We start from the raw sequence: 25,845 nt of genomic DNA, 5'->3' as shown, positions 1-25,845 counted from the left end.
AACTCACAAAGAAAAAGTAGACACTAAAATGATGTCAGAATCTAGAAAAACTTGCAATACAAAAAACTTGCCAGCTAGACTGCAAGCAGATCAACCTCTCTTCCAAGCTTTTCACAGATTTCAGGCATTTTCCATCTGCCCTTCTTTGCCTGACACACTAGCCATATCCAAGGACCCTGGATCACCCTGACGTTTTGCACCCATGCAGTGCCCCAGAGGGTGTGTTAAAATGTTTCCGCACATCCAGGCTCCCCTCTGACTCTGCAGCACCAAAAATGCATCAAAGCGAACAGTAAGAGACAGTCAGCGATTTCATGGCACTGGTTTTTGTGATGCTAAACGTTGAGTTTGTTTTTGTCAAAGTAACACAACTAAGATTATGCTGCTTGCCTGTGTCGAGACCCATGAAAATCTCCCTTCACCTGCAGGAAAAACTCCAAATTCTTTGCCATGGCAGAAAAGACTCCATAACCTACCGCTTCAACTTCCTCCCCTCTGTAGTCGCTGGTCCTCCCCAGACCGATTTATCTCCTCTACCTCTCCCTCTCCAACCCAACCTCAAAGGGCAAAGGTCTCATCCACTCACTGCTGCCCACCCAGGATCTGTCGCAAGTTATGACCCCCACTCAGCACCATGAGCCTTTGTCAAGAGCCTTTTCGTGCTGTTTATATTGTTTGTATCACATCACACCATCTTATATCACTATGCCTCGTGCCCATCACCTTCAAAGAGCAGAGATTTCTTTCTCTTTTTTTTTGGAATATAATTGCTTTCCAGTGCTGTGATAGCTTCTGCTGAACAACATGACTCAGCCATAGGTAAGCATACATCCCCTCCCTCTTCAGCTTCCCTCCCTACTCGGTCCCCATCTCCCTGCTCCCTTAGGTCATCAGAGCACAGCAAACTGAGCTCTTTGTGTTAGACAGCAGCTTCCCACCTGCTAGCTGTTACACACATGGCAGGGCATACATGTCAGCGCCACTCTATCAATTTGTCCCAGCCTCCCCTTCCACCGCACATCCCCATCTCCACATGTCCATTCTCTACGTCTCAAATAGCAGAGATTTTAACCTCTCTCTGCCTCCAACTCCTCATTTATAAATGGTTCTAAAGCCACGCCTACACAAAAATGATGAATAATTTACATAAGGCCACACATGTGAAGCACTTGGATGTGCCTACCCCAATAAAGTGTCAATAAATATTAGCTATTATTATCGTTACCATTATCTGCTCCCTTTTCATCCTGATTCAATAGCCTGCCTGGGACTAATGAAGTCACCCCAACGCTTAAGTCTGTACCACACGATATTTTTTTTTCCTATTCTGCTCCATATTTGTAACAAACATACATTAGTCCTAAAACTAAAAAATCATTCTTAGAAATCACCCTAGACAGGGCATGTCTGGTGGGTCCGTTTCAGCAGAAAAGCCTCTGGTGGACTGATCTTCAGGACCCAGCACGTGCAGGCGCCTCAGCTGTGTGTTAGCGTGACCCCGAGTCATCTACTGACAATTAAGTTCACTCCGTGCTCTGATAAGCCCCACACGGCCTGTGATCAATAATTTTAATGTGGAATAATCACAGATGTTCACATCCACTTCCTTTCCCCGCTGAATACCATCTAGAGAACACTCCAATATCGCTTTAAAATCCCAAGTGTTCATTTACTTTGAGTTCAAAAGGCTGCCATTGTGTATAGTTAAGCTGTTACATGAATATTTTGATGTGAAGCCAGATGGGGGTCATAGCCCAGAGCTGTGGGCTCAAAAAGTGAAAGTGAAAGTCGCTCAGTCATGGCTGACTCTTTGCGACCCCATGGACTATGCAATCCATGGAATTCTCCAGGCCAGAATACTGGAGTGGGTAGCATGTCCTTTCTCCAGGGGATCTTCCCAATCCAGGAATCAAAATAGGGTCTCCTGCATTGCAGGCAGATTCTTTACCAGCTGAGCTACCAAGGAAGCCCAGAACAACCATTACAACCATCTTCCAAGACAGTGTTCTGATCCGTTAGCCTAAGGTTAGCAAGGGGACTGTTCTCAAGTGCCCAGACAGGGATTAACAAAGAAAAGGCCTCTGCTTGAGCCCAAGAGGAATCCAGGAAGCCCCCCTGGGAAGGGAACTCCTCCAGCTTTTACACTTAAGCACTGAATGAGGCAACAGTGGGCTGCAGCCCAGCCCAACGGTTCAGGTCTCGTGGGGAAAACACTCAGGTTCAAGTCTCGAATGGACACAGCAAACTGGACGGCAGTGTGGCCAGCACAGCGGATGCTGAGCTGCCCATCTTCCACTTCCTTGACCCAAAAAAACAGGCCAGACTCCTGTCCCTCTCAGCTCCAAATTCTATCATTTTATGATTGTCAAGGACATAATGAATTACAAACTGATACAATCCTGAAGAATGGCTTTGGAACACCTAGAGGAAGAAATGGCAACCCACTCTGGTATTCTTGCCTGGAGAATCCCATGGCCAGAGGAGCCTGGTCACAGAGACGTCCGCCATAGGCTATAGTCCACGGGGTCATAAAGAGTTGGACACAACTGAGCGCCCGCGCACACACACACACACACACACAGCCCACAGACTCAGGCAAGCTCTAAGCACTATTCCACTTTGCCTCTTGAGATCTACTGAATTCACGTCACTCAGAGTCCACAGCACTGGGAGCTGTCAGCCTTTTTGTTGAATGGTTGTAGATGTTATATCAGTGGTCGGTTTTTACAGGGGCAGCCCAGTGTTCAACATAAAGGTTGATAGGAGAGGCTATCACTGTCAAATAGAATCCCAGTCATCTCATTTCCTCCCCACTCTTGCTTCAAGTCTGGGACTTGGTCTTCCCTTCTCTGCCCTCACATGGATACATAATCACTCCTCTTGCCATCTCTCTCTGCAAGCTCAGACTTGGGGACGTTCGGCAGCCTGACATGGTCCAGCTTCCCTTAAGCAATACAGGTATCTGGATCCCTAAGTCCTTTTCAGGACCCCGTTAGAACCAGTGATGGTTGAGGGAGGGGAGTGGTTACACATTCCCTCTTTAAGGCCAAGCGGGACCAATGGCCACGTGACCTCCATGGCCCACACACCTGACACAGAACAGATGTTATCTATGTGATGAACCTGTCTCTAGTTTGACATTCACCATTAACACTTCCCTAGTGGCTTCCCTAGTGGCTCAGTCGGTAAAGCATTTGCTTGCAATGCGGGAGACTTGGGTTCGATCCCTGGGTCGGGAAGATCCCCTGGAGAAGGACATGGCGACCCACTCCAGTACCCTTGCCTGGAAAATCCCATGGACAGAGGAGCCTGGTGGGCTACAGTCCATGGGGTCGCAGAGTCGGACACGACTGAGCGACTTCACTATTAACGCTTGCTTGACTAACAGAAGAGGAAGCTAAGCTCCTCAGTGGTGACCAAATAATGAACTAAAAGCAGAACGAATTCTGTTCTTTTCATCTGTGGAACAAACCCAGGAAGGGCCAGCGCTGAGACAGACACAGTCTCTGCCCTCCAGAGCTACAGTCTGGAAGGAGAGGAGGCTGTGGCTGTGAAGGGGGCGCATGGGGTTGCTATGCACAGAAGGGAGGGCGCATGGACCACTCAGGCCAAGGATGCTGCTGGGCTCCTTAGAGGACAAGGAGGAAGGGGGAGGGAGCCGTCAAGATGGAACAGGTGATGCGACAGAGTGGTGACATCTGCAGAAGTGTCAGGCAGGACAGATCACCTCGCTCAGGGATGAACAGGTGGGATGCCTGCGGACAGAATCCTGAAGGTGTTTTCAAAGTTCAGGTCACAGACGGCCTTGGAGGAGGTTGAAATTTACCCCGAACACTGTGGGGAAATACTAAAATATTTCCAGAATTTCAAGCAAAGCAGTGACATTTTGGAAGCACCTGGACTAGAGGCAGATGTCTCTGTGCACCTGAAGGCCAGATGACCACTCGCTGCCCAGTGCCATGGATGCATGATGTCCCCAGAGGCACATATCCCCCACCCAGCCTCACTCAAGGGTGGGCCACTGACCAACAGAGAAAGATGACCCTCGATTACAATCCTGGCGCCCCTCACGGCTCTGTGTGACTACTGACTGATTTTTTTTGTAATTATAGAAGTAATATGTGATCATTGTGATGAGGGAAATATATACTTGATTTTTTAAAATGTCTTGCTTTTTTATTGTTAGAAAATAAGATTATACCCTAAAATAAGCCTGCACTTTGCTTTTTATATTTAACAAAATATCCTTCCAAGTCAATGAACAGAGACCCTGCCTTTTCTTTTTAAGGACTGCATAATATTCCATGGTGTGGCTAGAACATGTTTTGTCCTCTCATCACCTTATTGACAGGCATCAAATGATGATCTAATAAATGCTCTCACATATGTACCTTTTGTAAAGATTCCCAGACGTGAAGGAGTTAGGCCAAAGGTTTGTATATTTTTAATAGCTATTTTCAGATCACTGTCCCAAAAGTTGGAGACAATTCAGACTCCCAGAACCACCCCCAAGGCTTCTTGTGATGTCTGTTCATCTGACGGATCCTAAAGCAGCACATCGTTCTTGGTTTCATCTGACCTTTCCCACAACAAGGGTGAGCCCCTTTCCATATGATTAGGGACCATTTAAATTTCTCTGAATTGCATTCCCCTTACCCATTGCCAACAAAGGTCCATCTAGTCAAGGCTATGGTTTTTCCTATGGTCATGTATGGATGTGAGAGTTGGACTGTGAAGAAGGCTGAGTGCCGAAGAATTGATGCTTTTGAGCTGTGGTGTTGGAGAAGACTCTTGAGAGTCCCTCGGACTGCAAGGAGATCCAACCAGTCCATTCTGAAGGAGATCAGTCCTGGGATTTCTTTGGAAGGAATGATGCTAAAGCTGAAACTCCAGTACTTTGGCCACCTCATGTGAAGAGTTGACTCATTGGAAAAGACTCTGATGCTGGGAGGGATTGGGGGCAGGAGGAGAAGGGGACGACAGAGGATGAGATGGCTGGATGGCATCACTGACTCGATGGACATGAGTCTGAGTGAACTCCGGGAGTTGGTGATGGACAGGGAGGCCTGGCGTGCTGCGATTCATGGGGTCGCAAAGAGTCGGACACGACTGAGCGACTGAACTGAACTGAAATGCCCATTTTCTACTGGCTCATCTTTCTTTTACCAGTGTGCAGGAGCCCATTCTATCTTAAGAACTAGAAGCCTCTGCTCACATTTAGGCGAAGCTTGCCCCCAGGCTATCATTTATCACGTGACTCTATCTGTGGTCCCCTGTACCTAAAACATTTGTTTAATGAAATCAAACGTATTTCTTGTCTGTCATAGTTTCCTAGTTTGGGGGTTCAACTATAGTTTTCATTCACTCCAAGGTTTAACAAATAATTTTTTAATTTATATTTTGTTTCTAAACTATGTGTCTCTCTCTGTGCCAGGATTCATGTACTCAATATAGCCAGCTACTTCACAGCAACAGCATAGAAAACCAAGGTACCTCCACTGTAACCGACACATGAGGCTCTCTGAAACCCTCTTAAGAAAGAATAAGGGGTGAGACAAACATGATTTTCTAAATGTAGTAAAGAGAATGGCCAAAGGCAATAAAAATGTTTCAGAGTCCCATCGAGTTCTCAAGCCAACCTCATTAGACACGAGCCCCAAAGAGAATCACTCTCCTGACCCTGTGCTCTGGACTTGTACTTAAACTCAACATTTTAAAGCAGTGATTACCTAACAGCTGAGTCCCTTAAGCCCTGGAAACCATCCATCTGAGTCCATAGAAAGTGAGGACCTTGAGCTGAGCTGGGATGCAGTCACCGGCAGGCCAGCATCGTGATGCTCAGGGGAGGTAGCTAAGAGGAAAGCTAACAGTCTGAGCATGCCGGAGGGGGTCACAGTCATCTGTCTTTGGCGTCAAATAAACTCAGGTTATAGCTTACAGGGACACGCTATATTTGTAATATATTCCCTTCAAGGCCCCTTCCTACCCTAGACCACCAGTGCCCTAGAGACCTCTATCATGTGCTCCTCAAGGGAGACCTTTGCTGCCTCCCTCCTACTGCCTCCAGCCCAGCCCAGCACGGGGCCTGGAATCGCGTGGACACCCAGCCAGTGCATCTCCGAGCACGTCCAGTGCGTCTCCGAGCACGTCCAGTGCATTTCCGAGCACATACCCGAACATGGCGACCAGCAGGTTGACCAGCAGGATGTTGGTGGACAGCATGTAGATGCACACCAAGGGGATGGTGATCCACTCGGGGAAGCGGGGCAGGTTGTGCTCATCCAGCTCCACGCACAGGGGCTTGGACTCGTTCCCAGTGAAGGTGCAGTGGGAGAAGTCGTACGTGGTACCTGAGGATGCAGCAACCAACAGGCAAGGTGAGGACACTCGGAAGGGCGGCACTAAGGCACCCCAGCGGGCCACAAGGTGAAGATCTTGCATTGTGCTGGGCACTTTTCCAAGACACTCTACCCAACCAGGCATAAGCCTCAGAATCATACTTCATTCACTGACTAATATTTCACTGAAATAACGCCATTTGTAGCAACATGGATGGACCTAGAGATTATCACAGTAAGTGAAATAAGTCAGAAAGAGAAAGACAAATATCATATGATATCACTTATAGTGAAAGTCACTCAGTCGTGTCTGAGTCTTTGCGACCCACGGACTATACAGTCCATGGAACTCTCCAGGCCAGGATACTGGAGTGGGTAGCCGTTCCCTTCTCGAGGGGATCTTCCCAACCAAGGGATCGAACCCAAGTCTCCCACATTGCAGGCAGACTCTTTACCAGCTGAGCCACAAGGGAAACCCTATCACTTATATATGGAATCTAAAAAATGGTAAAAAATGAACTTATCTACAAAACAGATATAGTCACAGGTGTAGAAAACGAACATGGCTACCAGGGAAGAAATGGTGTGGGGAGGGGGTGTGTGGTAAATTGAGAGGCTGATACGCATCTGTGTGACCAGGGGCAACAGCCTAGAATGGGGGCCATGGAGAAAGTCTGGATCTGGAAGAGAGGATGAAGAGTTTTTCCTGGGAATCTTAGAGAAGGCAGTGGATGTAAGCTTCTGGCCCTCCAGGAGTCCCTCTGGACTCGAGACCTTCCGCTGAGCGTGAGAGTTTGGCCCTGATGGTTGGTGAGACACCTGTCAGAGAAGATGGTGCCGCACCCATGTTACCTGCAGCAGAACTTAGAGGCTGAGATGCCAACTGCATCCTAGGTCACACAGCACACGAGTGACAGAACCAGGATTTGAACACTACCTGTCACTGACTCTTTAGGTCACCATGAACCGCCTCCCGTGGGACTAAGGCCACCAACATGTAGGACTGTTGGGAGGAAAACACACCCACTTATGTAAAATGGCAAGTGCAGAGTGCAGATTGGGGAATAATAATAACAAGGCGCCTTTCCATCGGCGCATAGAAAAGAGCTGTCTCTAAGGTCTTGGAAGAGACTGCAGCAGAAGACACCAGAAAGACCACATGAGGCCATGGGGATAATGGAGAAAACACCAAGGAGCTAGGAAATACAAGCCTAGGCCTGGGCGAACATCGGGGGTTTTCTTGTGGCAGGACAGAACGCGATGAGCCCAAGCTACTGCCAGCGTCACAAAGATGTTCTACAGTTTATCCAAAACACACCCAGCTTGCACACGCGCCATGCTTTCCTCATGCCAACTGGCTGTGATCAAATTAATGCCATCTCTGCTACCATTAACCTGCCTCCAGACAGTTGGCAGTGAACTCATACCAGAAGCTTAAATCCCAGGTTCCAGGGCAAAATTTTTCACTATTGCACTTTTTGAAATAAATGGGCACCCTGTCACTCTGGACAGACCCACAACACTCTTTTCTACACCAGTGAGGATTCTGGCTGGCATCGGCCATGCTGCTGTCAGAAGTTTGAGAAACACTTTTTTTAAGAAGGTTTAAAAATTGCAGGCTGAGATGCTGGGGACAAGCTTGCCAGGGTACATAAGATCTTGCTCAGGAGAAGGAAAAGGCTTTGAGGGTTAGTGTCCACTGCCTGATGTTGGCCGGACTCCAGCAGCCTGTTCCTAGGACAGGTCTCAGGATCAAACCAGGAAGCCCTGGAGGCTCCCTGGGAGCTGGTTCTGGAAGCATCTTCTGCCTCCCAGCTGTCCCCACCCGGACCATGTCAGGCTCACCGTCCACATCGCTGGGCACTTGGCCAAACATGGCCAGGTAGGGCTCATAGATGACTGAGCGGAAGATCCACCTCCAGCGATGCTCGTTCTGTCTAAGGATCCCCTGCCTGGCCACACCGAAGGCCACCATCCACACAGCAAAGAGGAACAGGAAGAAGAACACGTCGATCAGCTGTCGAGGGAGGAGGACAGGAGAGCAGCGTCAGGACTGCACCAGGGCGGCTCGACTGCTCCGCTGACCATGGAGAAGGGCAGAGGGGCCCCAGGGACCTGAGGCAGCCAGCATCATCCACCCACCAATTTTTAAACATGCTCATCATCACCCCGGGGTCTCGGGGCATGCGCCGATGGATGCATCTTTGCTTGCAGGTTCCCAGGCCATCTCAGAGCAGAGACTTTCTGAATGAGACCCACCTGGGAGCAGAAGAGGGCCCCAACTCCGCAGCGCCCCCCTCCTCTCCAGCCAACCCCTGAGCTATTGCTTTTTTTTTTTTTTAAGGAAAATACAAGCTCTCCTTTTTAAACAACAATGCACCATTTTATTGTTTTTAATGTTCTGCACACACAGCATGACTTCATGGTGACTCGATGCCCCAGATATGCTTTGAATTAAAACCACAAACTCAGAGGAGCTCAGCCCTGGAAAGGAACCTCGAGATGAGCTCATTCAAATGCCCATCTGATTTAAAGACAAAAACACAGAGGTTTGGGTCACGTGGAAAACAAGCTGGGAGAAGCAACGTGGTCAGTGTATAATTATCTTTCTGTTCTCTGGCCCCATGAGATGGGTCTGGTGGTGCTTCCCTGAGGTCTGTATTACGTGGTTATAAGATTAAAGTTCCAGACCTCGCTGTGCTCCTAGCTCACTGCATGTCTCCAGACAAACATGTGAACCTCCTGAACCCAATTGTCCACATCTATGAAATGGGTGTAAAAGTCCCTATCCTGCCCACGCACGCGTGCTCAGTCGTGTCCGACTCTGTGACCCCGTGGACTGTAGCCCACCAGCCTCCTCTGTCCATGGGATTCTCCAGGCAAGAATACTGGAGTGGGTTGCCATTTTCTATTCCAGGGGATCTTTTCCACACAGGGATTGAATCTGAGTTTCTTGCATCTCCTGCATTGGCATGTGGATTCCTTACCACTGTGCCACCCCTAGTGAATACTTAAGACTCAAGTGAAAGCACTTGGTAACATGGACGGTCTAAATAGAGATCTTTACTAGTAATGTGCTGAGTTATGCAGTTTGCTCCCAACAGTCATCTTTCATTAAATTTTAACCTGGAAGGGGCCCCTGAGGAAAACAGATCAAAAAAAACAAACACTGCTGATTATGAAATGCCACCATCCCTCTGTGGAGAAAAAGTTCCTCTCGGCAACGAAAGGAACTCTGGGTATAGTCAGAAGAAGGACAACTAACCACAGATACTCTTTATTCTTACCATCCTCTGCAACATTATAATCTTGGGTCCTAAATTTCTGCTGACTGTGAAAATGTGAATCAACCTTAGGGTGAAGATAATGTAATCCAGGCAAAAAATCACTCGTCCAGAGTACAGTGAGGTTTTGTTAGCGGGGTGGAGCCTGTGGAAAGAAGGGAAAGACTTTGTGAGACGCTGACAAAACATTTCAAAGCTGTGCTTTTGTATCACTTTTATTTATTTCTGGATTTTATTTGCTATATTGTCTTTTAGTTTTACTGAAGTGTAGTTGATTTATAATCAAAGTTTTCGTTTTAAAAATAACCAAATGCAAAGAAACAGCCAAAAGCCTGGGAACTGAAAGTGGAAATAGACCAGGATCTGCACCCGCCCTTCAGCCACTCAACACCAAGGGCCACGTGTACTGCCCTCGTGACTCCAGGAGAGATGAGGACATCGCACACAGCAGAGCTCCCAAGACTCCCGACACTTCAGCCCTTCAGCCTAAGTACAGTAAGTCCCCTCCACATGGACCTTCAAGATGTGAACTTCCAAAGATGCAAATATGGGTTCCCACGTCCAGTTATGTGAGTGAGTGCAGCTGTCTGGTGTGCACTGTCAAGACCACGCATCCTGTAGATTGGGCTTTGTGTACCGCACTGCACAGTTCTGTCTAGCGTGGGCTTCCCAAGCAGCTCAGCAGCAAAGAATCCGCCTGCCAACACAGGAGGTGCAAGTTTGATCCCTGGGTCAGGAAGATTCCCTGGAAAAGGAACCCACTCCAGTATCTTTCCAGGGAAGATTCCCTGGAAAAGCAAGCCGCTCCAGTATTCTTGCCTGGGAAATCTCGTGGACAGAGGAGCCCGGTGGGCTACAGCCCACGGGGCCGACGAGAGCCAGACACGACTCAGAGGCTAAACCACAGTGTCGGGTACGGTAGTGCTGCGACTCCATTTCAAGCCCAGGATGTCCGGAAGCAAGCGCAAAAGCAGCAGTGACGTAGCTGGTTCAAGGTGGACCGTGAACAAGGCTGAGCGCTGAAGAATTGATGTTTTTGAACGGTGGTGTTGGAGAAGACTCTTGAGAGTCCCTTGGACTGCAAGGAGATCCAGCCAGTCCATTCTGAAGGAGATCAGCCCTGGGATTTCTTTGGAAGGAATGATGCTAAAGCTGAAACTCCAGTACTTTGGCCACCTCATGCGAAAAGACTCTGATGCTGGGAGGGATTGGGGGCAGGAGGAGAAGGGGACGACAGAGGATGAGATGGCTGGATGGCATCACTGACTCAATGGACGTGAGTCTGAGTGAACTCCAAGAGTTGGTGATGGACAGGGAGGCCTGGTGTGCTGCGATTCATGGGGTCGCAAAGAGTCGGACACGACTGAGCGACTGAACTGAACTGGACTATACTTTTCAAGGTACCATATTGTAAGATCAAAAATGTTACATTTTTTGTGTTTGTTTTTAATGTATTATTTGAGTGAAAAGTACTATCAATCTATTACAGTACAGTACTATGTAGCAGATTGTGTTACATGGGTCCCTAGGCTTTGTCAGACTTAATGAACACACTCCCCTAACATAACACGTTCGACCGTAGGGGATTTATTGTACTACTGTAGGACCCAATCCTGTTGTCGCTAACTTCCCGGCTCACAAGGCTTCCACAATGATGCCAACCACTTGGCACCTGAGCCTGCCAGGTTCCCCCCAGTGAAACTTACCTCATTTGCACCAGATCATTTGGTTAACTAACCATCTGCTAACATGTTCATTGAAAACCTTATGTGCTTTCTAACTGGAATGATCCAGAAATCACATCCAACCATGATACAAAAGCTGAGCCTTTAACCCAAGCAGAAAGGGAGGTTTTGAAGGAGGAAATTTAGCTTTACCCAGTTCACATCATAGTGTGAGCACTCACTATAAAGCTTCTCATTCTCAGATCAGATCAGACCAGTCGCTCAGTTGTGTCCGACTCTTTGCGACCCCATGAATCGCAGCACACCAGGCCTCCCTGTCCATCACCAACTCTTGGAGTTCACTCAGACTCACGTCCATCGAGTCAGTGATGCCATCCAGCCATCTCATCCTCTGTTGTCCCCTTCTCTTCTTGTCCCCAATCCCTCCCAGCATCAGAGTCTTTTCCAATGAGTCAACTCTACGCATGACGTGGCCAAAATACTGGAGTTTCAGCTTTAGCATCATTTCTTCCAAAGAAATCCCAGGACTGATCTCCTTCAGAATGGACTGGCTGGATCTTCTTGCAGTCCAAGGGACTCTCAGAAGTCTTCTCCAACACCACAGTTCAAAAGCATCAATTCTTCAGCGCTCAGCCTTCTTCACAGTCCAACTCTTACATCCATACATGACCACAGGAAAAACCATAGCCTTGACTAGACGGACCTTTGTTGGCAAAGTAATCTCTCTGCTTTTGAATATGCTATCTAGGTTGGTCATAACTTTCCTTCCAAGGAGTAAGCATCTTTTAATTTCATGGCTGCAATCACCATCTGCAGTGATTTTGGAGCCCAGAAAAATCAAGTCTAACACTGTTTCCACTGTTTCCCCATCTAGTTCCCATGAAGTGATGGGATAGGATGCCATGATCTTTGTTTTCTGAATGTTGAGCTTTAAGCCAACTTTTTCACTCTCCACTTTCACTTTCATCAAGAGGCTCTTTAGTTCCTCTTCACTTTCTGCCATAAGGGTGGTGTCATCTGCATATCTGAAGTTATTGATATTTCTCCTGGCAATCTTGATTCCAGCTTGTGTTTCTTCCAGTCCAGCGTTTCTCATGATGTACTCTGCATATAAGTTAAATAAACAGGGTGACAATATACAGCCTTGACAAACTCCTCTTCCTATTTGGAACCAGTCTGTTGTTCCATGTCCAGTTCTAACTATTGCTTCCTGACCTGCATACAAATTTCTCAAGAGACAGGTCAGGTGGTCTGGTATTCCCATCTCTTTCAGAATTTTCCACAGTTTATTGTGATCCACAGTCAAAGGCTTTGGCATAGTCAATAAAGCAGAAATAGATGTTTTTCTGGAACTCTCTTGCTTTTTCCATGATCCAGTGGATGTTGGCAATTTGATCTCTGGTTCCTCTGCCTTTTCTAAAACCAGATTGAACATCAGGAAGTTCACGGTTCACATATTGCTGAAGCCTGGCTTGGAGAATTTTGAGCAGTACTTTACTGGCGTGTGAGATGAGTGCAATTGTGTGGTAGTTTGAGCATTCTTTGGCATTGCCTTTCTTTGGGATTGGAATGAAAACTGACCTTTTCCAGTCCTGTGGCCACTGCTGAGTTTTCCAAATTTGCTGGCATATTGAGTGCAGCACTTTCACAGCATCATCTTTCAGGATTTCGAATAGTTCAACTGGAATTCTATCACCTCCACTAGGTTTGTTCGTAGTGATGCCTTCTAAGGCCCACTTGACTTCACATTCCAGGATGTCTGGCTCTAGGTGAGTGATCACACCATCGTGATTATCTGGGTCATGAAGATCTTTTTTGTACAGTTCTTCTGTGTATTCTTGCCACCTCTTCTTAATATCTTCTGCTTCTGTTAGGTCCATACCATTTCTGTCCTTTATCGAGCCCGTCTTTGCATGAAATGTTCCTTTGGTATCTCTGATTTTCTTGAAGAGATCCCTAGTCTTTCCCATTCTGTTGTTTTCCTCTATTTCTTTGCATTGATCGCTGAAGAAGGCTTTCTTATCTCTTCTTGCTATTCTTTGGAACTCTGCATTCAGATGCTTATATCTTTCCTTTTCTCCTTTGCTTTTTGCTTCTCTTCTTTTCACAGCTATTTGTAAGGCCTCCCCAGACAACCATTTTGCTTTTTTGCATTTCTTTTCCATGGGGATGGTCTTGATCCCTGTCTCCTGTACAATGTCATGAACCTGATTCCATAGTTCATCAGGCACTCTATCTATCAGATCTAGGCCCTTAAATCTATTTCTCACTTCCACTGTATAATCATAAGGGATTTGATTTAGGTGGGTGTAAATACAAATAGAAAAGCTTCTCTGCTCCATCAGAACCACGAATTTCACCTTGAAGCTACTGGGGAGGCAGGTCTGCAAGGAGCAGGACTCGGCAAGGGGGTTCACAGTTTGGGTGCACCCCAATATCCCTATCAGGTGGAGTCATGTTGCTTTTTCCCTCCAAACACAATTTCCAACTGGTTTTTCCAATCATGAGTTCTGAGATTGAGGAAACCTTGCAGCTGGGAGGGCAGGCTCCAGAACCAACATTCGAGTTGAAGTTAAATGCATGTTAGATTATATGGCCTCAAAGCAAAACGCTGTGTGATATTTACACCCTCATCATTCTCTAGGGCCCTCAATTTCTAATTTCCTCTCCCCAAATTCTACAAGCACAAAGAGAAAAACCATGAAGAACCCCTTTCCAATTACAGATCACCAAGAGGGGGGATGAGAGGAGACACAACTTTATATCAACCAGGCTGTGTCTCTAAGAGGCAGAGACAACAGGTATTTGTAATAATCTCTAAATGAGGGGGACAGGGAGGATACATAGCAACTAGGCAGCCCCAGACCAGCTCACCCTCCAGCCACGTGATGGGAAGAACTGTAAGCAAACCAATTCTGGGGTTCAGAGGGACTGCTGTAGTAAGAAAATATTTTTTAAAAGGAATAGCCACCGCTTTTCTAAATGGTGTTCTGGAGATAGTCTATTCCCTCATAGCTCAGTTGGTAAATCATCTGCCTGCAATGCAGGAGACCTGAGTTCGATTCCTAGATCTGAGTGGGTGGAAGATCCCCTGGAGAAGGAAATGGCAACCCACTCCAGTATTCTTGCCTGGAGAGTCCCATGGACAGAGGAGCCTGGCAGGCTACAGTCCACAGGATCGCAAGAGTCGGACACGACTTAGCGACTAAACCACCACCACCATACTCATAACGTTGTTGCTGTTGCTGTTTAGTCGCTAAGTCGTATTTGACTCTTTGTGACCCCATGGACTGTAGTCCACAAGCTCCTCTGTCCATGGAATTTCCCAGACAAGAATACTGAAGTGGATTGCCATTTCCCCCTCCAGGGGATTTTCCTGACCCAGGGATCGAACCCCTGTCTCCTGCATTGGCAGGTGGATTCTTTAGCACTGAGCCACCAGGGAAGCCCTGTATTCATAAAATATCAGGACCATATTTCACCCTATCTCACTTACCTTGGGCTTGAAATGTCTCTCCTCCACCTTTCCACCTGAGAGAATCCGCACACTGACACTTGAAGATGTGCTGAGGACTACTTACCGAAAGACAATCCCCGCTATGAAGTAGAAAAGCCCGAGTGAATCCATGACGTTCCACAGATCGGTAAAGTAATTCACGCCGTTCACGCACCACTGCAGAGCAGAGGGACAGAAAGGACACAGCAGCTGGAACATCAGCTGCGTCCAGGTTTATTCACGCTCACACATTTCTCTCCAGATCCATTTTGAGTCCGTGATGTACCAAGTACACCCTGCAACTGACCCCTGTGATTCCCGGGGGATTGGAAAGTAAGGTCACATGCCTGCTGTTCTGTTGCTCATATGTTGCTAACAAAGTCAAGGAAAAAAAGACACACAGATCCTTACTGTTCTTTAAGAAGGAACCTGCAGAGCCTGTGTGGGCCAAGTTGGAACCCTCCCCCAACCGCCATGTACAGTGGTGTAGGCTGTGCACTGGACAACTCTTCAAGGCTGTTACCCATACTGCCGTCATCACAGATTTGTGTGTTTACTATAAATATTTTCTGACACATGACAATAAAACGTCTTTAAAAAGGGAACATTTTTTTAGAAGTTTTCAAAACCCTTTTTTGCACGCAGGTGCTATACATGGCACCTAAGGGAACAGATGTGGTCACAGAAATGACTGATGTGAACAATGTGTCATAAGGATCTTTTTGTCATGATGTGTATATATCAGTCATGATTTCTCAGAAGAAAGCATGTCAAGAAAACACTTGAAGAGGGATAAGATTATCCATTAGAAGAGGCTGCATCTGGACAGCCTCTCTGGCAATCCGTCCACTAGATTTTGGTGATTCCAGGGAGGTCATCTCACCTGTCATTTGCTCATCCAGTCAGAACATATTTACTGAGAGTCCACAGGATTGCAAATACCTGTGGTGGGCTCCTAAGACACAAAGACATCAGATTGGGTGCAACGTGGACTCTGAAGGAATCCACTGGCCCGTGGGAAAGATAGATGTTAAACATGTTTAAAATGAAATGTGATAAGGGTCAGAGGGGAGGTAAGACCAAAGGTCCCAGTGAGCTCAGATAAGGAAACCACGTACCTGCCTTACTCAGGGAAGAGGAAAATAACAAACGCGTCATCAAAGGAACATGGCACTTTTCAAATCTACTACATGAACTCACCACCATGGGCCACCCGCTATCCAGATATCTCCTTTCCTATTCTACACCTGAAACCAGGGCCTGAGAAAAAGAAGCAAAGAACTCGCCCAAGGACAGAAAGGCAGCAAGTGGGGGGTCTCGGGGTTCTGAAATCCAGTTTCCTCTCTCCAGCATCACCCTGCTTCTTTACAGTCCATGGGGATCCTCCAGTCTTAGACTTGGAAGAGATTCAAGAAACAGCATCAGTTTCTCAAGAAGCCCTTCTCTTCACTCTTTGATAAATGCAAATGGCAACTTTAGTGGGCAAGGTGGTGAGAACATTATGAAATCAAGCACCAAGAAAGTATTACAATGCCCCAGGTGTACCGGGGAAGGGGTGGTTAGGGAGTTTGGGATGGACAGGTACACACTGCTATATTTAAAATGGATAACCAACAAGGACCTACCATACAGCACATGGAACTCTGCTCAATGTTGTGTGGCAGCCTGGATGGGAGGGAGTTTGGGTGAGAATGGATACATGTATACGTAGGGCTGAGTCCCTTCACTGTTCAGCTGAAACCATCACGACATTGTTAGTCGGCTATGTGCGTGCATGCTCAGCCGATTCAGTCGTGTCTGACTCTGCGACCTCATGGACTGTAGCCCGCCAGGCTCCTCTGCCCATGGGATTCTCCAGGCAAGAACAGTGGAGTGGGTTGCCGTCTCTTCTCCAGGGGATCTTCCCAACCCAGGGACTGAACCCGGGTCTCCTACATTTCCTGCATTTGGCTGGTGGGTTCTTTACCAGTGAGCCACCGGGGAAGCCCTTAATTGTCTATACCCCAATACAAAACAAAAACCTTAATTAAAAAGAAAAAAAACAAGAAAAAAAAATCCCCCAGATTTAAGCAGCCTGATCTGACCCTGTTCCCCTGTGGGTGGCGGATCTCATGGGCTCAGAACGGTCCATTGGGTGGCCCCAGTGACGTGGACCCCACCCACCCAGGGCAAGATGAGGGCAGTTGGGACAGGCCCTACCTGCCACCTACTTCCCTCTCTGAGACCTTGGCCTGCGAGGCAGGTAGGCACAGGGCAACCGGACAGCACCAGCCTGGCTCAGCCTCTGAACCCGTGATGGGAGGAACAGTAAGTAGATCAATTCTGCGGCTGGGAGACACTGTTACAGTAAGAAGACATTTTTAAAAAGGAACAGCAGTCTCTTTTCTGAATGGAATGCCAGGGTCAGGCTACATTCATAAAACACCATATTTCACCATCTTTCTCATGACTGGGGGATTCGAGGGCCTGAAGAATGAGTGTGCTCTCCATGAAGGGATGCTGGGACTTGCCTCATTTTAAATAAACATTCACAGACTGCTTAACAGACCTAAGAGCTATTTAGCAACTAACTCTGTTTGTTCTCATTGATTGCCTTGGTTAAAAACTCCAATTAACAGAGCAACCTCTGCCACCACCATCCCCCCACGGGCAAGGGGACCCAGGCAGACACCGAGGAGCATGCGTTTGACACCCAGACACGATCTGAAACAGGTAGCATCCCTCCTGGTTTTGCTTTTCGCTAACAAGTGTGAATTGGGTTAATTAAGACAGTACCAGGCTGGCAGAACTGATGGTTTGAGGAAACCAACCGCATGGAGGATTCCAAAGGCCTGAGACTGCACACCTGAGGGAAAACAGCGACCTCTAGTGTCAGAGTCTTGTAATGACAAGAATCTGCAAGGCTGGCTGGCATCGCAGACTGGCTCACAGACCACACAGTCAGAAAGGCTCTCGGATGGCAGGGCTGGCCTGGGCCCCACGCTCCCGACCTTAAGCATGTCCTTCACCATTGCCCTAATACGCAAGGTTGCTGGATTCAAACTGCCCCTTCAAGAAGAATTTTTACAGGATGAACCTAGAGCCTGTTATACAGAATGAAGTAAGTCAGAAAGATAAAAACAAGTATCATATATTAATGCATATATATAGGCCTTCCCTGATGGTTCAGTAGTAAAAGAATCTGCCTGCAATGAAGGAGACACAGGGGATGTGAGTTCAATCCCAGGGTCAGGAAGATCCCCTGGAGGAGGAAATGGCAACCCACTCCAGTACTCTTGCCTGGAGAATTCCATGGACAGAGGAGCCTGGAGGGCTACAGTTCATGGGGGTCGCAGAGTCAGACATGACGTGACTGAACATGCACACATACAATGCATACATGTGGAATCTAGAGATATGATACTGATGAATTCTATCACAGGACAGGAATGGAGACTCAGACATGGAGAACAGACTTGAGGGCACAGCTGGGGAAGGACGGGGTACAAACTGAGAGGGCAGCATTGACAGGCATACACCAGCACGCGTGAAACAGACAGCTAGTGGGAAGCTGCCGTGTAACACGGGGAGGTCAGCTCGGTGCTCTGTGATGACCTAGAGGGGTGGGATGGGCAGGTAGGAGGGAGGCTCGAAAGGGAGGGAATGTATTTATACTGATAGCTGATTCACGTTGTTGTACGGCAGAAACCAACACGACATTGGAAAGCAATTATCCTCCAACTAAAAATAAATTCAAAAGAATAACTTTTTACAGAGAAAGAGAGGACAAACTTGGACAGAGCTGCTGCTGCTGCTGCTAAGTCGCTTCAGTCGTGTCCGACTCTGTGCGACCCCATGGACTGCAGCCTACCGGGCTCCTCCGTCCATGGGACAGAGCTACATGTGGTCAAATATCAACTTGGACAGAGCTACACACGGTCAAATATCCCCCATTTGGAAGGCAGGACAGCTGGGACCCAGTCGGACACTGTGGGCATCACGTCAGGCCTGGGGAATAACTGGGAGCACACTAGCCCGCCGTCCTCCCACGCAGAGTCCCCGCCGTGTCTCTCCTGGGCAACTCTCCACGCACTCCGCCTGCCCAGAGCCCCTCTCCAAGCTAAACACACCTGTCCTGAGGCTCCTTCCTGCATGACCCAAATCAGTGACGAGCAGTTGATACGCATCCGAATCTGAAGGGACACACTTGGGCTGAGAGGACTTAGAATTTCACTCTCTTGGGTCCTCTCCGCCAACCTCCCCATCAACTCAAAACTCGCTCATTCTACACTATCTGCTATGCTCACCTCCTCTCCTTGAAAGCTCTCAGAAGTGACCCTGACGGTCATCTCTAACTGGTAAAAAGTCTATGAGGACAGAGATGTTCGCCTGCTTGGTTCATCCCTGGGGTCCAAACACCGCCTGGCACCTGGTAGGTGCTCAATAAATATCTGTTCAAAGAAGGAGGGTGTGGATGAAGTGTGTTGGCTTGAGCCAGGATGACTCTCCCTGCGTCCTCCATTCAGGCCCAGCTCTGCCCCTGAAGCAGTCCAGGAGAAGCCCTCTCTCTGGACCTGATGCTCCTTTAGGTGCCTGGAGGATACAGATGACCTTGGGAATCACATCCCAGGCTCTGTGATGAAATGCAGCCAGGAGGCAGGGTCAGGAGTGGGACTAGGGGAGAAATGTTGGGAGTGTGAGTAAGGGGTAGTTAAGAGCAGGAAAAGAACTTTTTATCAATTGTTCTAAGAAGCAGCTGCCAACAGCACCCACTGCCCAAAAAGCTACCCCTGAGCCCTTCCTGCGAGCTTCCTCCCCAAAGCCTGGCTGTGGCTTCAGGGCTCCCCACTTATTCTCAGTCAGAGCACAGCTCTGGGGTTCAGTCAGGAAGACCCTGCCTTCTCAGTTCCTTTATTAAAAAGATACACACGCTTGCCAGAAACACAATAGCACCAGCTCCTATGCTAGTAACCATGGATTAAATGTGAATAAAAACCAAATGTCTGAATGAAGTCATTCCCCTGCCACCCACTTCTGGTCAGGAGCAGAGTTTGGGCGAGGAGCTGGAACTCCCCAGTAGAGTTGATGCGGATGAGACGGGCGAGGTTGCCTCACAAGGCATCCGGTCCTGTGGCTCCTCTCGGGGATTTCCTGTGGCTATCATTTCACAGTTCTATGTATGTTAAGTCATTATACTACACACCTGGAATGGATACAGGGCTATATCAACAATATTTCAATAAAACAGAAAGAAATTACCGCTTACAGTAGGAAAGATGCCCATTTAAGGACAGGAAACCAGAAGATCAAAGAAATTCAGTTACTACCATGCTATTGAGAGTCCCTTGGACTGCAAGGAGATCCAACCAGTGCATCCTAAAGGAAATCAAGCCTGAATAGTTATTGGAAGGACTGGTGCTGAAGCTTAAACTCCAGTACTTTGGCCACCTGATGCAAAGAGCTGACTCATTGGAAGAGACCTTGATGCTGAGAAAGATTGAGGGCCAGAGGAGAAGAGGATGACAGAGGATGACATGGTTGGATGGTATCACCGATTCAATGGACATGAGTTTGAGCAAACTCTGGGAGATAGTGAAGGACGGGGAATCGTGGCATGTTGCAGTCCATGGGGTCACAAAGAATCAGACACAACTGAACAACTGAACAACAACCATGCTGTTTGCAATTCCTGCTGGTTTTCTCTTTCTCTCTCCCTCTCCACTTCTTTGGGCTCATGACTTATTTCCCTGCTGGGCATCCCCCACCCACAGAGGACAAGAGGTCTGCTAGCCTCCAAGATGGTGTGAGACTCAGGGCTTTCCCCCCGCAGCCAGCCAAAGTCCCTCAAACTCACCCTTTCATCGTCTTTCTCTGCAGTAGCTAAGCTTTCTCTTTGATGTGGCTTTGAAAGGTAGTCAACCATGCCCGGGAGTGGAGCAAAGGCAGGGAGGCAGGGCCCCAGCCCCGACCCCACTGGTCTAGGAGGAAGCATGTGTGATCCTGGGCAGTGCCAACTCCCATGACAACATAACTCAAGAGGTGCTAGTTTAACTTAGTTAACTCTCACGATGGCCCATTTCTAATTGTTGACTCTCCTTCCATCTTTCTCTGATTCTCTCATGCAGGTATTTTCCTACCCTGGCTGCTGATATGCAGTTAAGTCCAAAAAAGAGAAAGAGAACTAGCAAGTAAAGACAGCACTGATAGACTGCATGGAAGGAGTTGTGGGTCAAACCATGTCCCCTCCAAATTGATACTTCTAAGGAATACCCCCCAGCACCTTGTTTGGAAGTAGAGTCCTTGCAGGTGTGGATTAGCCAAAATGAGGTCATACTGGAGCAGGATGGGCCCCTGACCCAACGATTAGTGTCCTCATGACAAAGGGAGGCTGGGACAGAGACACTCACATAGGGAGAAGGTGGTGTGGGCATGAGGACAGGGATCAAACAACACATCGCCAGCAGAGGAGCAGCAAAGATGGCCAGCAAGTCTCCAGGAACCAGGGAGGGGCCTCAAACAGGCTCTCCCTTGCGTTCTCAGAAGGAACCAACCTTGCCCCCAACCTGATCTCAGACTTCTGACCTTCAGAACAATGAGATGATGAACTTGTGCTGTTTCAGCCACCTGGTGGTGCTTCATCATTGCAGCCTACCCTAGCCCTGCCATCATCGCAGCCCTGGCCCTCACGGACTCAAACAGAAGGGCCCCGGGCTGAACTGTGACCTCCTGAACCAGTGCTGGGGCTCCCGTGAGGCTGATCTGAAATCACAGAAGCCTTTTGCACATTAGCAGGACCAGGTCCTGGGGGAGACCTGGGGGAGACCTGGGGGAGACCAGAAGCCTGATAATCTCACCATGCTCAACACACTGCCACCTGTACCCCATCTCCAGTCCACACCTACAACTCCCACCTACTGGACAAGCAAAGGCAGATTCAGGGCACTGGTGCCAGGACTTCTGCCATCCCTTGTGCCCATGGCAGATGCTGCTAATTCATTAAGGTGCGCTCCTGCTGAAAACAGAGCCTCAGAGTCTTTCTCAACCCAGGGATTCTAGAAGCCACCAAAAAGAATCTATTAGAGTTGGCATGATAGTTGAAACCAATTTAGGATTCCCATTCTAGGCAGTGACTCTGTGAGGTCAAGACCAGTATCCTTTGCCCCTCCAAACATCTTGTATCACTTGGCACAGCACTTCACAAACTACAGGCACCTAGGCCGTACTTGTTGAATGGATATGTTCTTGCATTTGGGCTCATATGGGACGAGAGTGATGGCAAGAGCAATTCTCATACACTTTACAAATTACCATTTTAAAAGGGTTTTCTGGATGACTTTTTATGATGGTTTAAGGACAACACTGACCTTCAACATCAACATCTATTTATTCAACAACTATTAACTGAGCACTGCTACATGCCCAGCCTGGGCCAAGTTTGGATTCAAGGGTGGAAAGAGCATGCCAAACAATGCAGATCCCAAGAAACTACAGAAAAGCACCATGAATAATTGAAACAAACTCCCTGAAATTCACAAGAATGAACATGAATTCCCAGCACTGTCAATCTGACACATTGTGCATTGAGATGCTCTTAAATGGAAAGTCCTTCCGGTCCCCCTGCCACGCATGGTGCCGCCTCCCCCGGCGATGGTACTGACAGGGCCACAAATAGCTCCTAATCCCCAAACACAGGAGTGGGTTTAGAGTCCAAGGTCAACCTGCTCTTTGAACACATTCCTGATCCCGAGTAATTAATCTCCATTAACATTAATTACTGAGCAAAGCATGGGCCTGGGGCTAAGAGATCTCACGGAAGTGTGTCTTCGTGTTCACGGGTGGTCACCTAATGAGAACATTTGTTTGGGGGACATAGTGACTTTGGAACTTCAGGAGCAGCTTCTGTTCCTCCTTGGCATTAGGAAGCCACCGCCCACTGAGGAAAAGAGGGGGCACGCACGTGAGGGCTGACCCACCTGTCTCACTTCATCACAGAACAGGACGAAGACGAGAGCGTAGAGGACTAGCTCCGGGGCGTGGGGCACAGAGTGGAAATCCATGAGCAGCACGTAGGCGAAGAGCAGGAGGAAGGCGATGTAGAAGACCACGTTCCAGGAGAAGACCACGAACGGGGAGGTGAAGAAGGCCACGTAGTACCACAGGAGCCTCCTGTGCTTGTCCAGGGGCTTCTTCCTGGACCGAGAGGGGAGAGCCCTGTCACCATCCCAGCCAGCGTCGCTGTGTGGGCCTCATCTCCCCTGCTGAACACAGATGAACACTGACCCACAGCCGGGCTGGGGCCAGGCAGCCAGAATTCAGCCTTGGCATTGCTTGCCTACCAGATCCAAATTCTGCCTCAGATATAAGGACATGACCCCACTTCTGCCTGTTTCAAACCCAGGGAAAACCCACAGAGATCCCAGACCTAATGTGTGCAGGCACTAGAGTGGACGTCATAAATTCCAGGCCTTACAATGCTTTCTTTACACAAGAGCACACAGAGAGAGATGTGTGCACAGACACAGACACTTGTACAGACACAGATGCTTGTACACACACAGAAGAATGTACACACACATATGCATGTACACACAGATGCTCATACACCGACAGGTGCGTGTACATACATAGATGCTTATAAACACACAAGTACATCTACACACAGACACTTGTACACACATGCTTGTACACACACAAGTACATCTATACACACAGAGATGTATGTACACACAGAGAAATGTTTGTACACACACAGATGTTTGTACACACATAAGTACATCTATACACACAGATGTCTGTATATACACAGACGCTTATACACCCACAGGTGCATATACACACACACAGATGCTTGTACACACACAAGTACATCTACACCCTCAGATATATGTATACACACAGACGCTTACACACCCACAGGTGCATGTACACACACAGGTGCATGTGCACACACACGTATGCTTGTACACATGCAAGTATGTCTACACACACAGATGCATATACACACACAGATGCATGTACACACACACGTGCTCACACATTCACAGATGCATGTACACACACACACACTATTGTGTGCCTTGGTTTCATACCTAAATGATACAAAGCCACAGCCAACCAAGGGTATAATAAACAGACACAGGATAATCTTCCAGTTCTTGGTGTCTCGGGAAATCTCTCCATACCACTGCTTGGAAAGAAAATTCTAGAGGAAACAGACAAAGGAACCGGTCCTTATCAGTGCGATGACTTGCTGGATGGTGTGCAACCTTTCTTCCCAGCCCTCAAACCTCCCCTCACTCTCTGAATTGAGATCCTTATTCTTTTATATTGGTTACCTGGATTCTAAGGGGCTATGATTAAACCACTGAAACTTCTGCTTGATTTTCAGTTCTGTGGACTTTAAAATAGAGGCTGTATGAGTCCAAATTCACTAAACCTATGAACCTTAACCAACTGTAATTCTTATTGTGCAAGCCTTCATCAGTAAAACAGGATGATGTTGACGTGCACGCATGCTGTGAAGATAAAGCGTGACTGTGTGTACAAGGAGTGTGTAGATGAGTGTCAGTCTGTCCTCTTCCCTACCTTCCTCCCTTTCCTCCAGCTGGGATGGTGGGTGAAGTATCTCCCCTCCCAAACCTGAGGCACAAGACACAGATTGCTGTGAGTGTAATTCAGGCAGAAAGCACCGACAGTGGCTGAGCCCACTTCATACTCAATTCTCTGCTCCCAGTACTATTGATAATGGCTGTAACAGTAACTGCTCCCATAAAGGGCCGGCTCCACTCACAGACTGCCTCACTGAATCCTCATAGCAAGCCTTTCTCTACCCCCTACTCTGCCCATTTTACAGATAAGGAAACTAAGGCTCAGAGAGATTGTGTAACTGGCCCATCCCTACACCGAGCTAGAGGTAACACTGGGTCCCGAGACCCTGCTGATGGGAAAGGCCCATTTCTAGGCATGCTGTTTGGTGACGGCGTGCTGCTCACCTGGACCCCGGGCTGGGCAATGAAATGCTGGTCGGTTGCCTCCACGGCCAGCTCCAAACAGCTGCTTCCACCCCAGGCTTCACAGGAATAGACCAGGAGTTGTTCCGCCAAGTCCTCATCGCTGCTGTAACACTCTGTGAACAGCTCTAAGCGACAGCATCCCCAGAGAGAGGGAAGAGGGAGGCAGCGCTGGCCAATACATAGCACTTTCTCACCCTGCCCCCTCTGCCCCAGCCAAGCCCCGACTTCCACAAAACCCCGGCTGTGACTATCCTGGTTTATAAAAGGCAGAGATAAGGCCAACAGAAGAGAATTCTCCACAGGGCAAGGGGTCTTCTTTGGGCACCCCATGCCCATTACAGCACCGCCTGGTGGCACGTGTCAGAAATGCCCATTGAGCTGCAGTGAACACAGGGAGCCCCCCCGCTTTGATGGGGCTCAGCCACAGCGGGGAGGGTTCAGACCCTCGGCTATCTCATCTACCTTTTGTGCTTTCTTGGTGAGGGTCTCTGCAGTTAAGGCACAGGGCCAAAAAAAAAAGCCAAAATGATGTAATAAAAAAAACACTGACCAATTGCATTGAGGATGTCTCGTATTTTGACATGTAAGAGTTCATATTTTGTGCTCTTATGACAAAGAGATTGGTGTGTTGATCCTCAGAGGAACTATTTTAAAAGTCAAAATGTTAGGATTCATTGGCTAGCTAGGTCAATCTGAAATCAACATGGTATCTTCAAATTTTAAATATATTAGAAGAAAAAAATCAGACACCTTTTTTTCCAATGCAGAGAAGCAACTCATGAGGATTTCTTCATTACATAAGACAACAGATAAACACGGCTGCAGTTGGCAATGTGCCAAACTGCAAACTTAAAACTCCCAAGTTGGGGGGGAAAAAAAATAGAACTGGCCTAACATTCTGCATTGCTGGGAGGCAACTTGGTCCTGGATTTCTCACACCTCGCATGGCCCGGGCCTTCTGAGCAGGGGCACTGATAAGCTTTGTTCAAGGGCAGGTGAAGCAAACGGAGGACAGATGTTCCGGGAGCATCAGACTCAGCAAGGTCTCTG

The 25,845-nt window shown here is 48.0% G+C and overlaps 1 protein-coding gene across 1 annotated transcript in view; it reads right to left on the bottom strand.

Moving 5' to 3' along the window:
- Positions 1-25,845, bottom strand: part of TRPM8 (transient receptor potential cation channel subfamily M member 8) — a 90,751-nt gene that overhangs the window by 26,146 nt on the left and 38,760 nt on the right. The window contains exons 14-20 of the mRNA XM_055587031.1: positions 24,775-24,920; positions 23,872-23,984; positions 22,756-22,972; positions 14,889-14,980; positions 9,626-9,767; positions 8,184-8,355; positions 6,173-6,350 (exon numbers count right to left, since the gene is read on the bottom strand). Coding sequence (XP_055443006.1) covers positions 6,173-6,350; positions 8,184-8,355; positions 9,626-9,767; positions 14,889-14,980; positions 22,756-22,972; positions 23,872-23,984; positions 24,775-24,920 — 1,060 coding nt within the window. The remainder of the gene's footprint in view (positions 1-6,172; positions 6,351-8,183; positions 8,356-9,625; positions 9,768-14,888; positions 14,981-22,755; positions 22,973-23,871; positions 23,985-24,774; positions 24,921-25,845) is intronic.

The sequence above is a fragment of the Bubalus kerabau genome, chromosome 6 (assembly GCF_029407905.1).
Source record: "Bubalus kerabau isolate K-KA32 ecotype Philippines breed swamp buffalo chromosome 6, PCC_UOA_SB_1v2, whole genome shotgun sequence".
NCBI lineage: Eukaryota > Metazoa > Chordata > Mammalia > Artiodactyla > Bovidae > Bubalus > Bubalus kerabau.
Note: the sequence above shows the minus strand (reverse complement) of the source record. Positions and strands in the feature narration are given on the sequence as shown.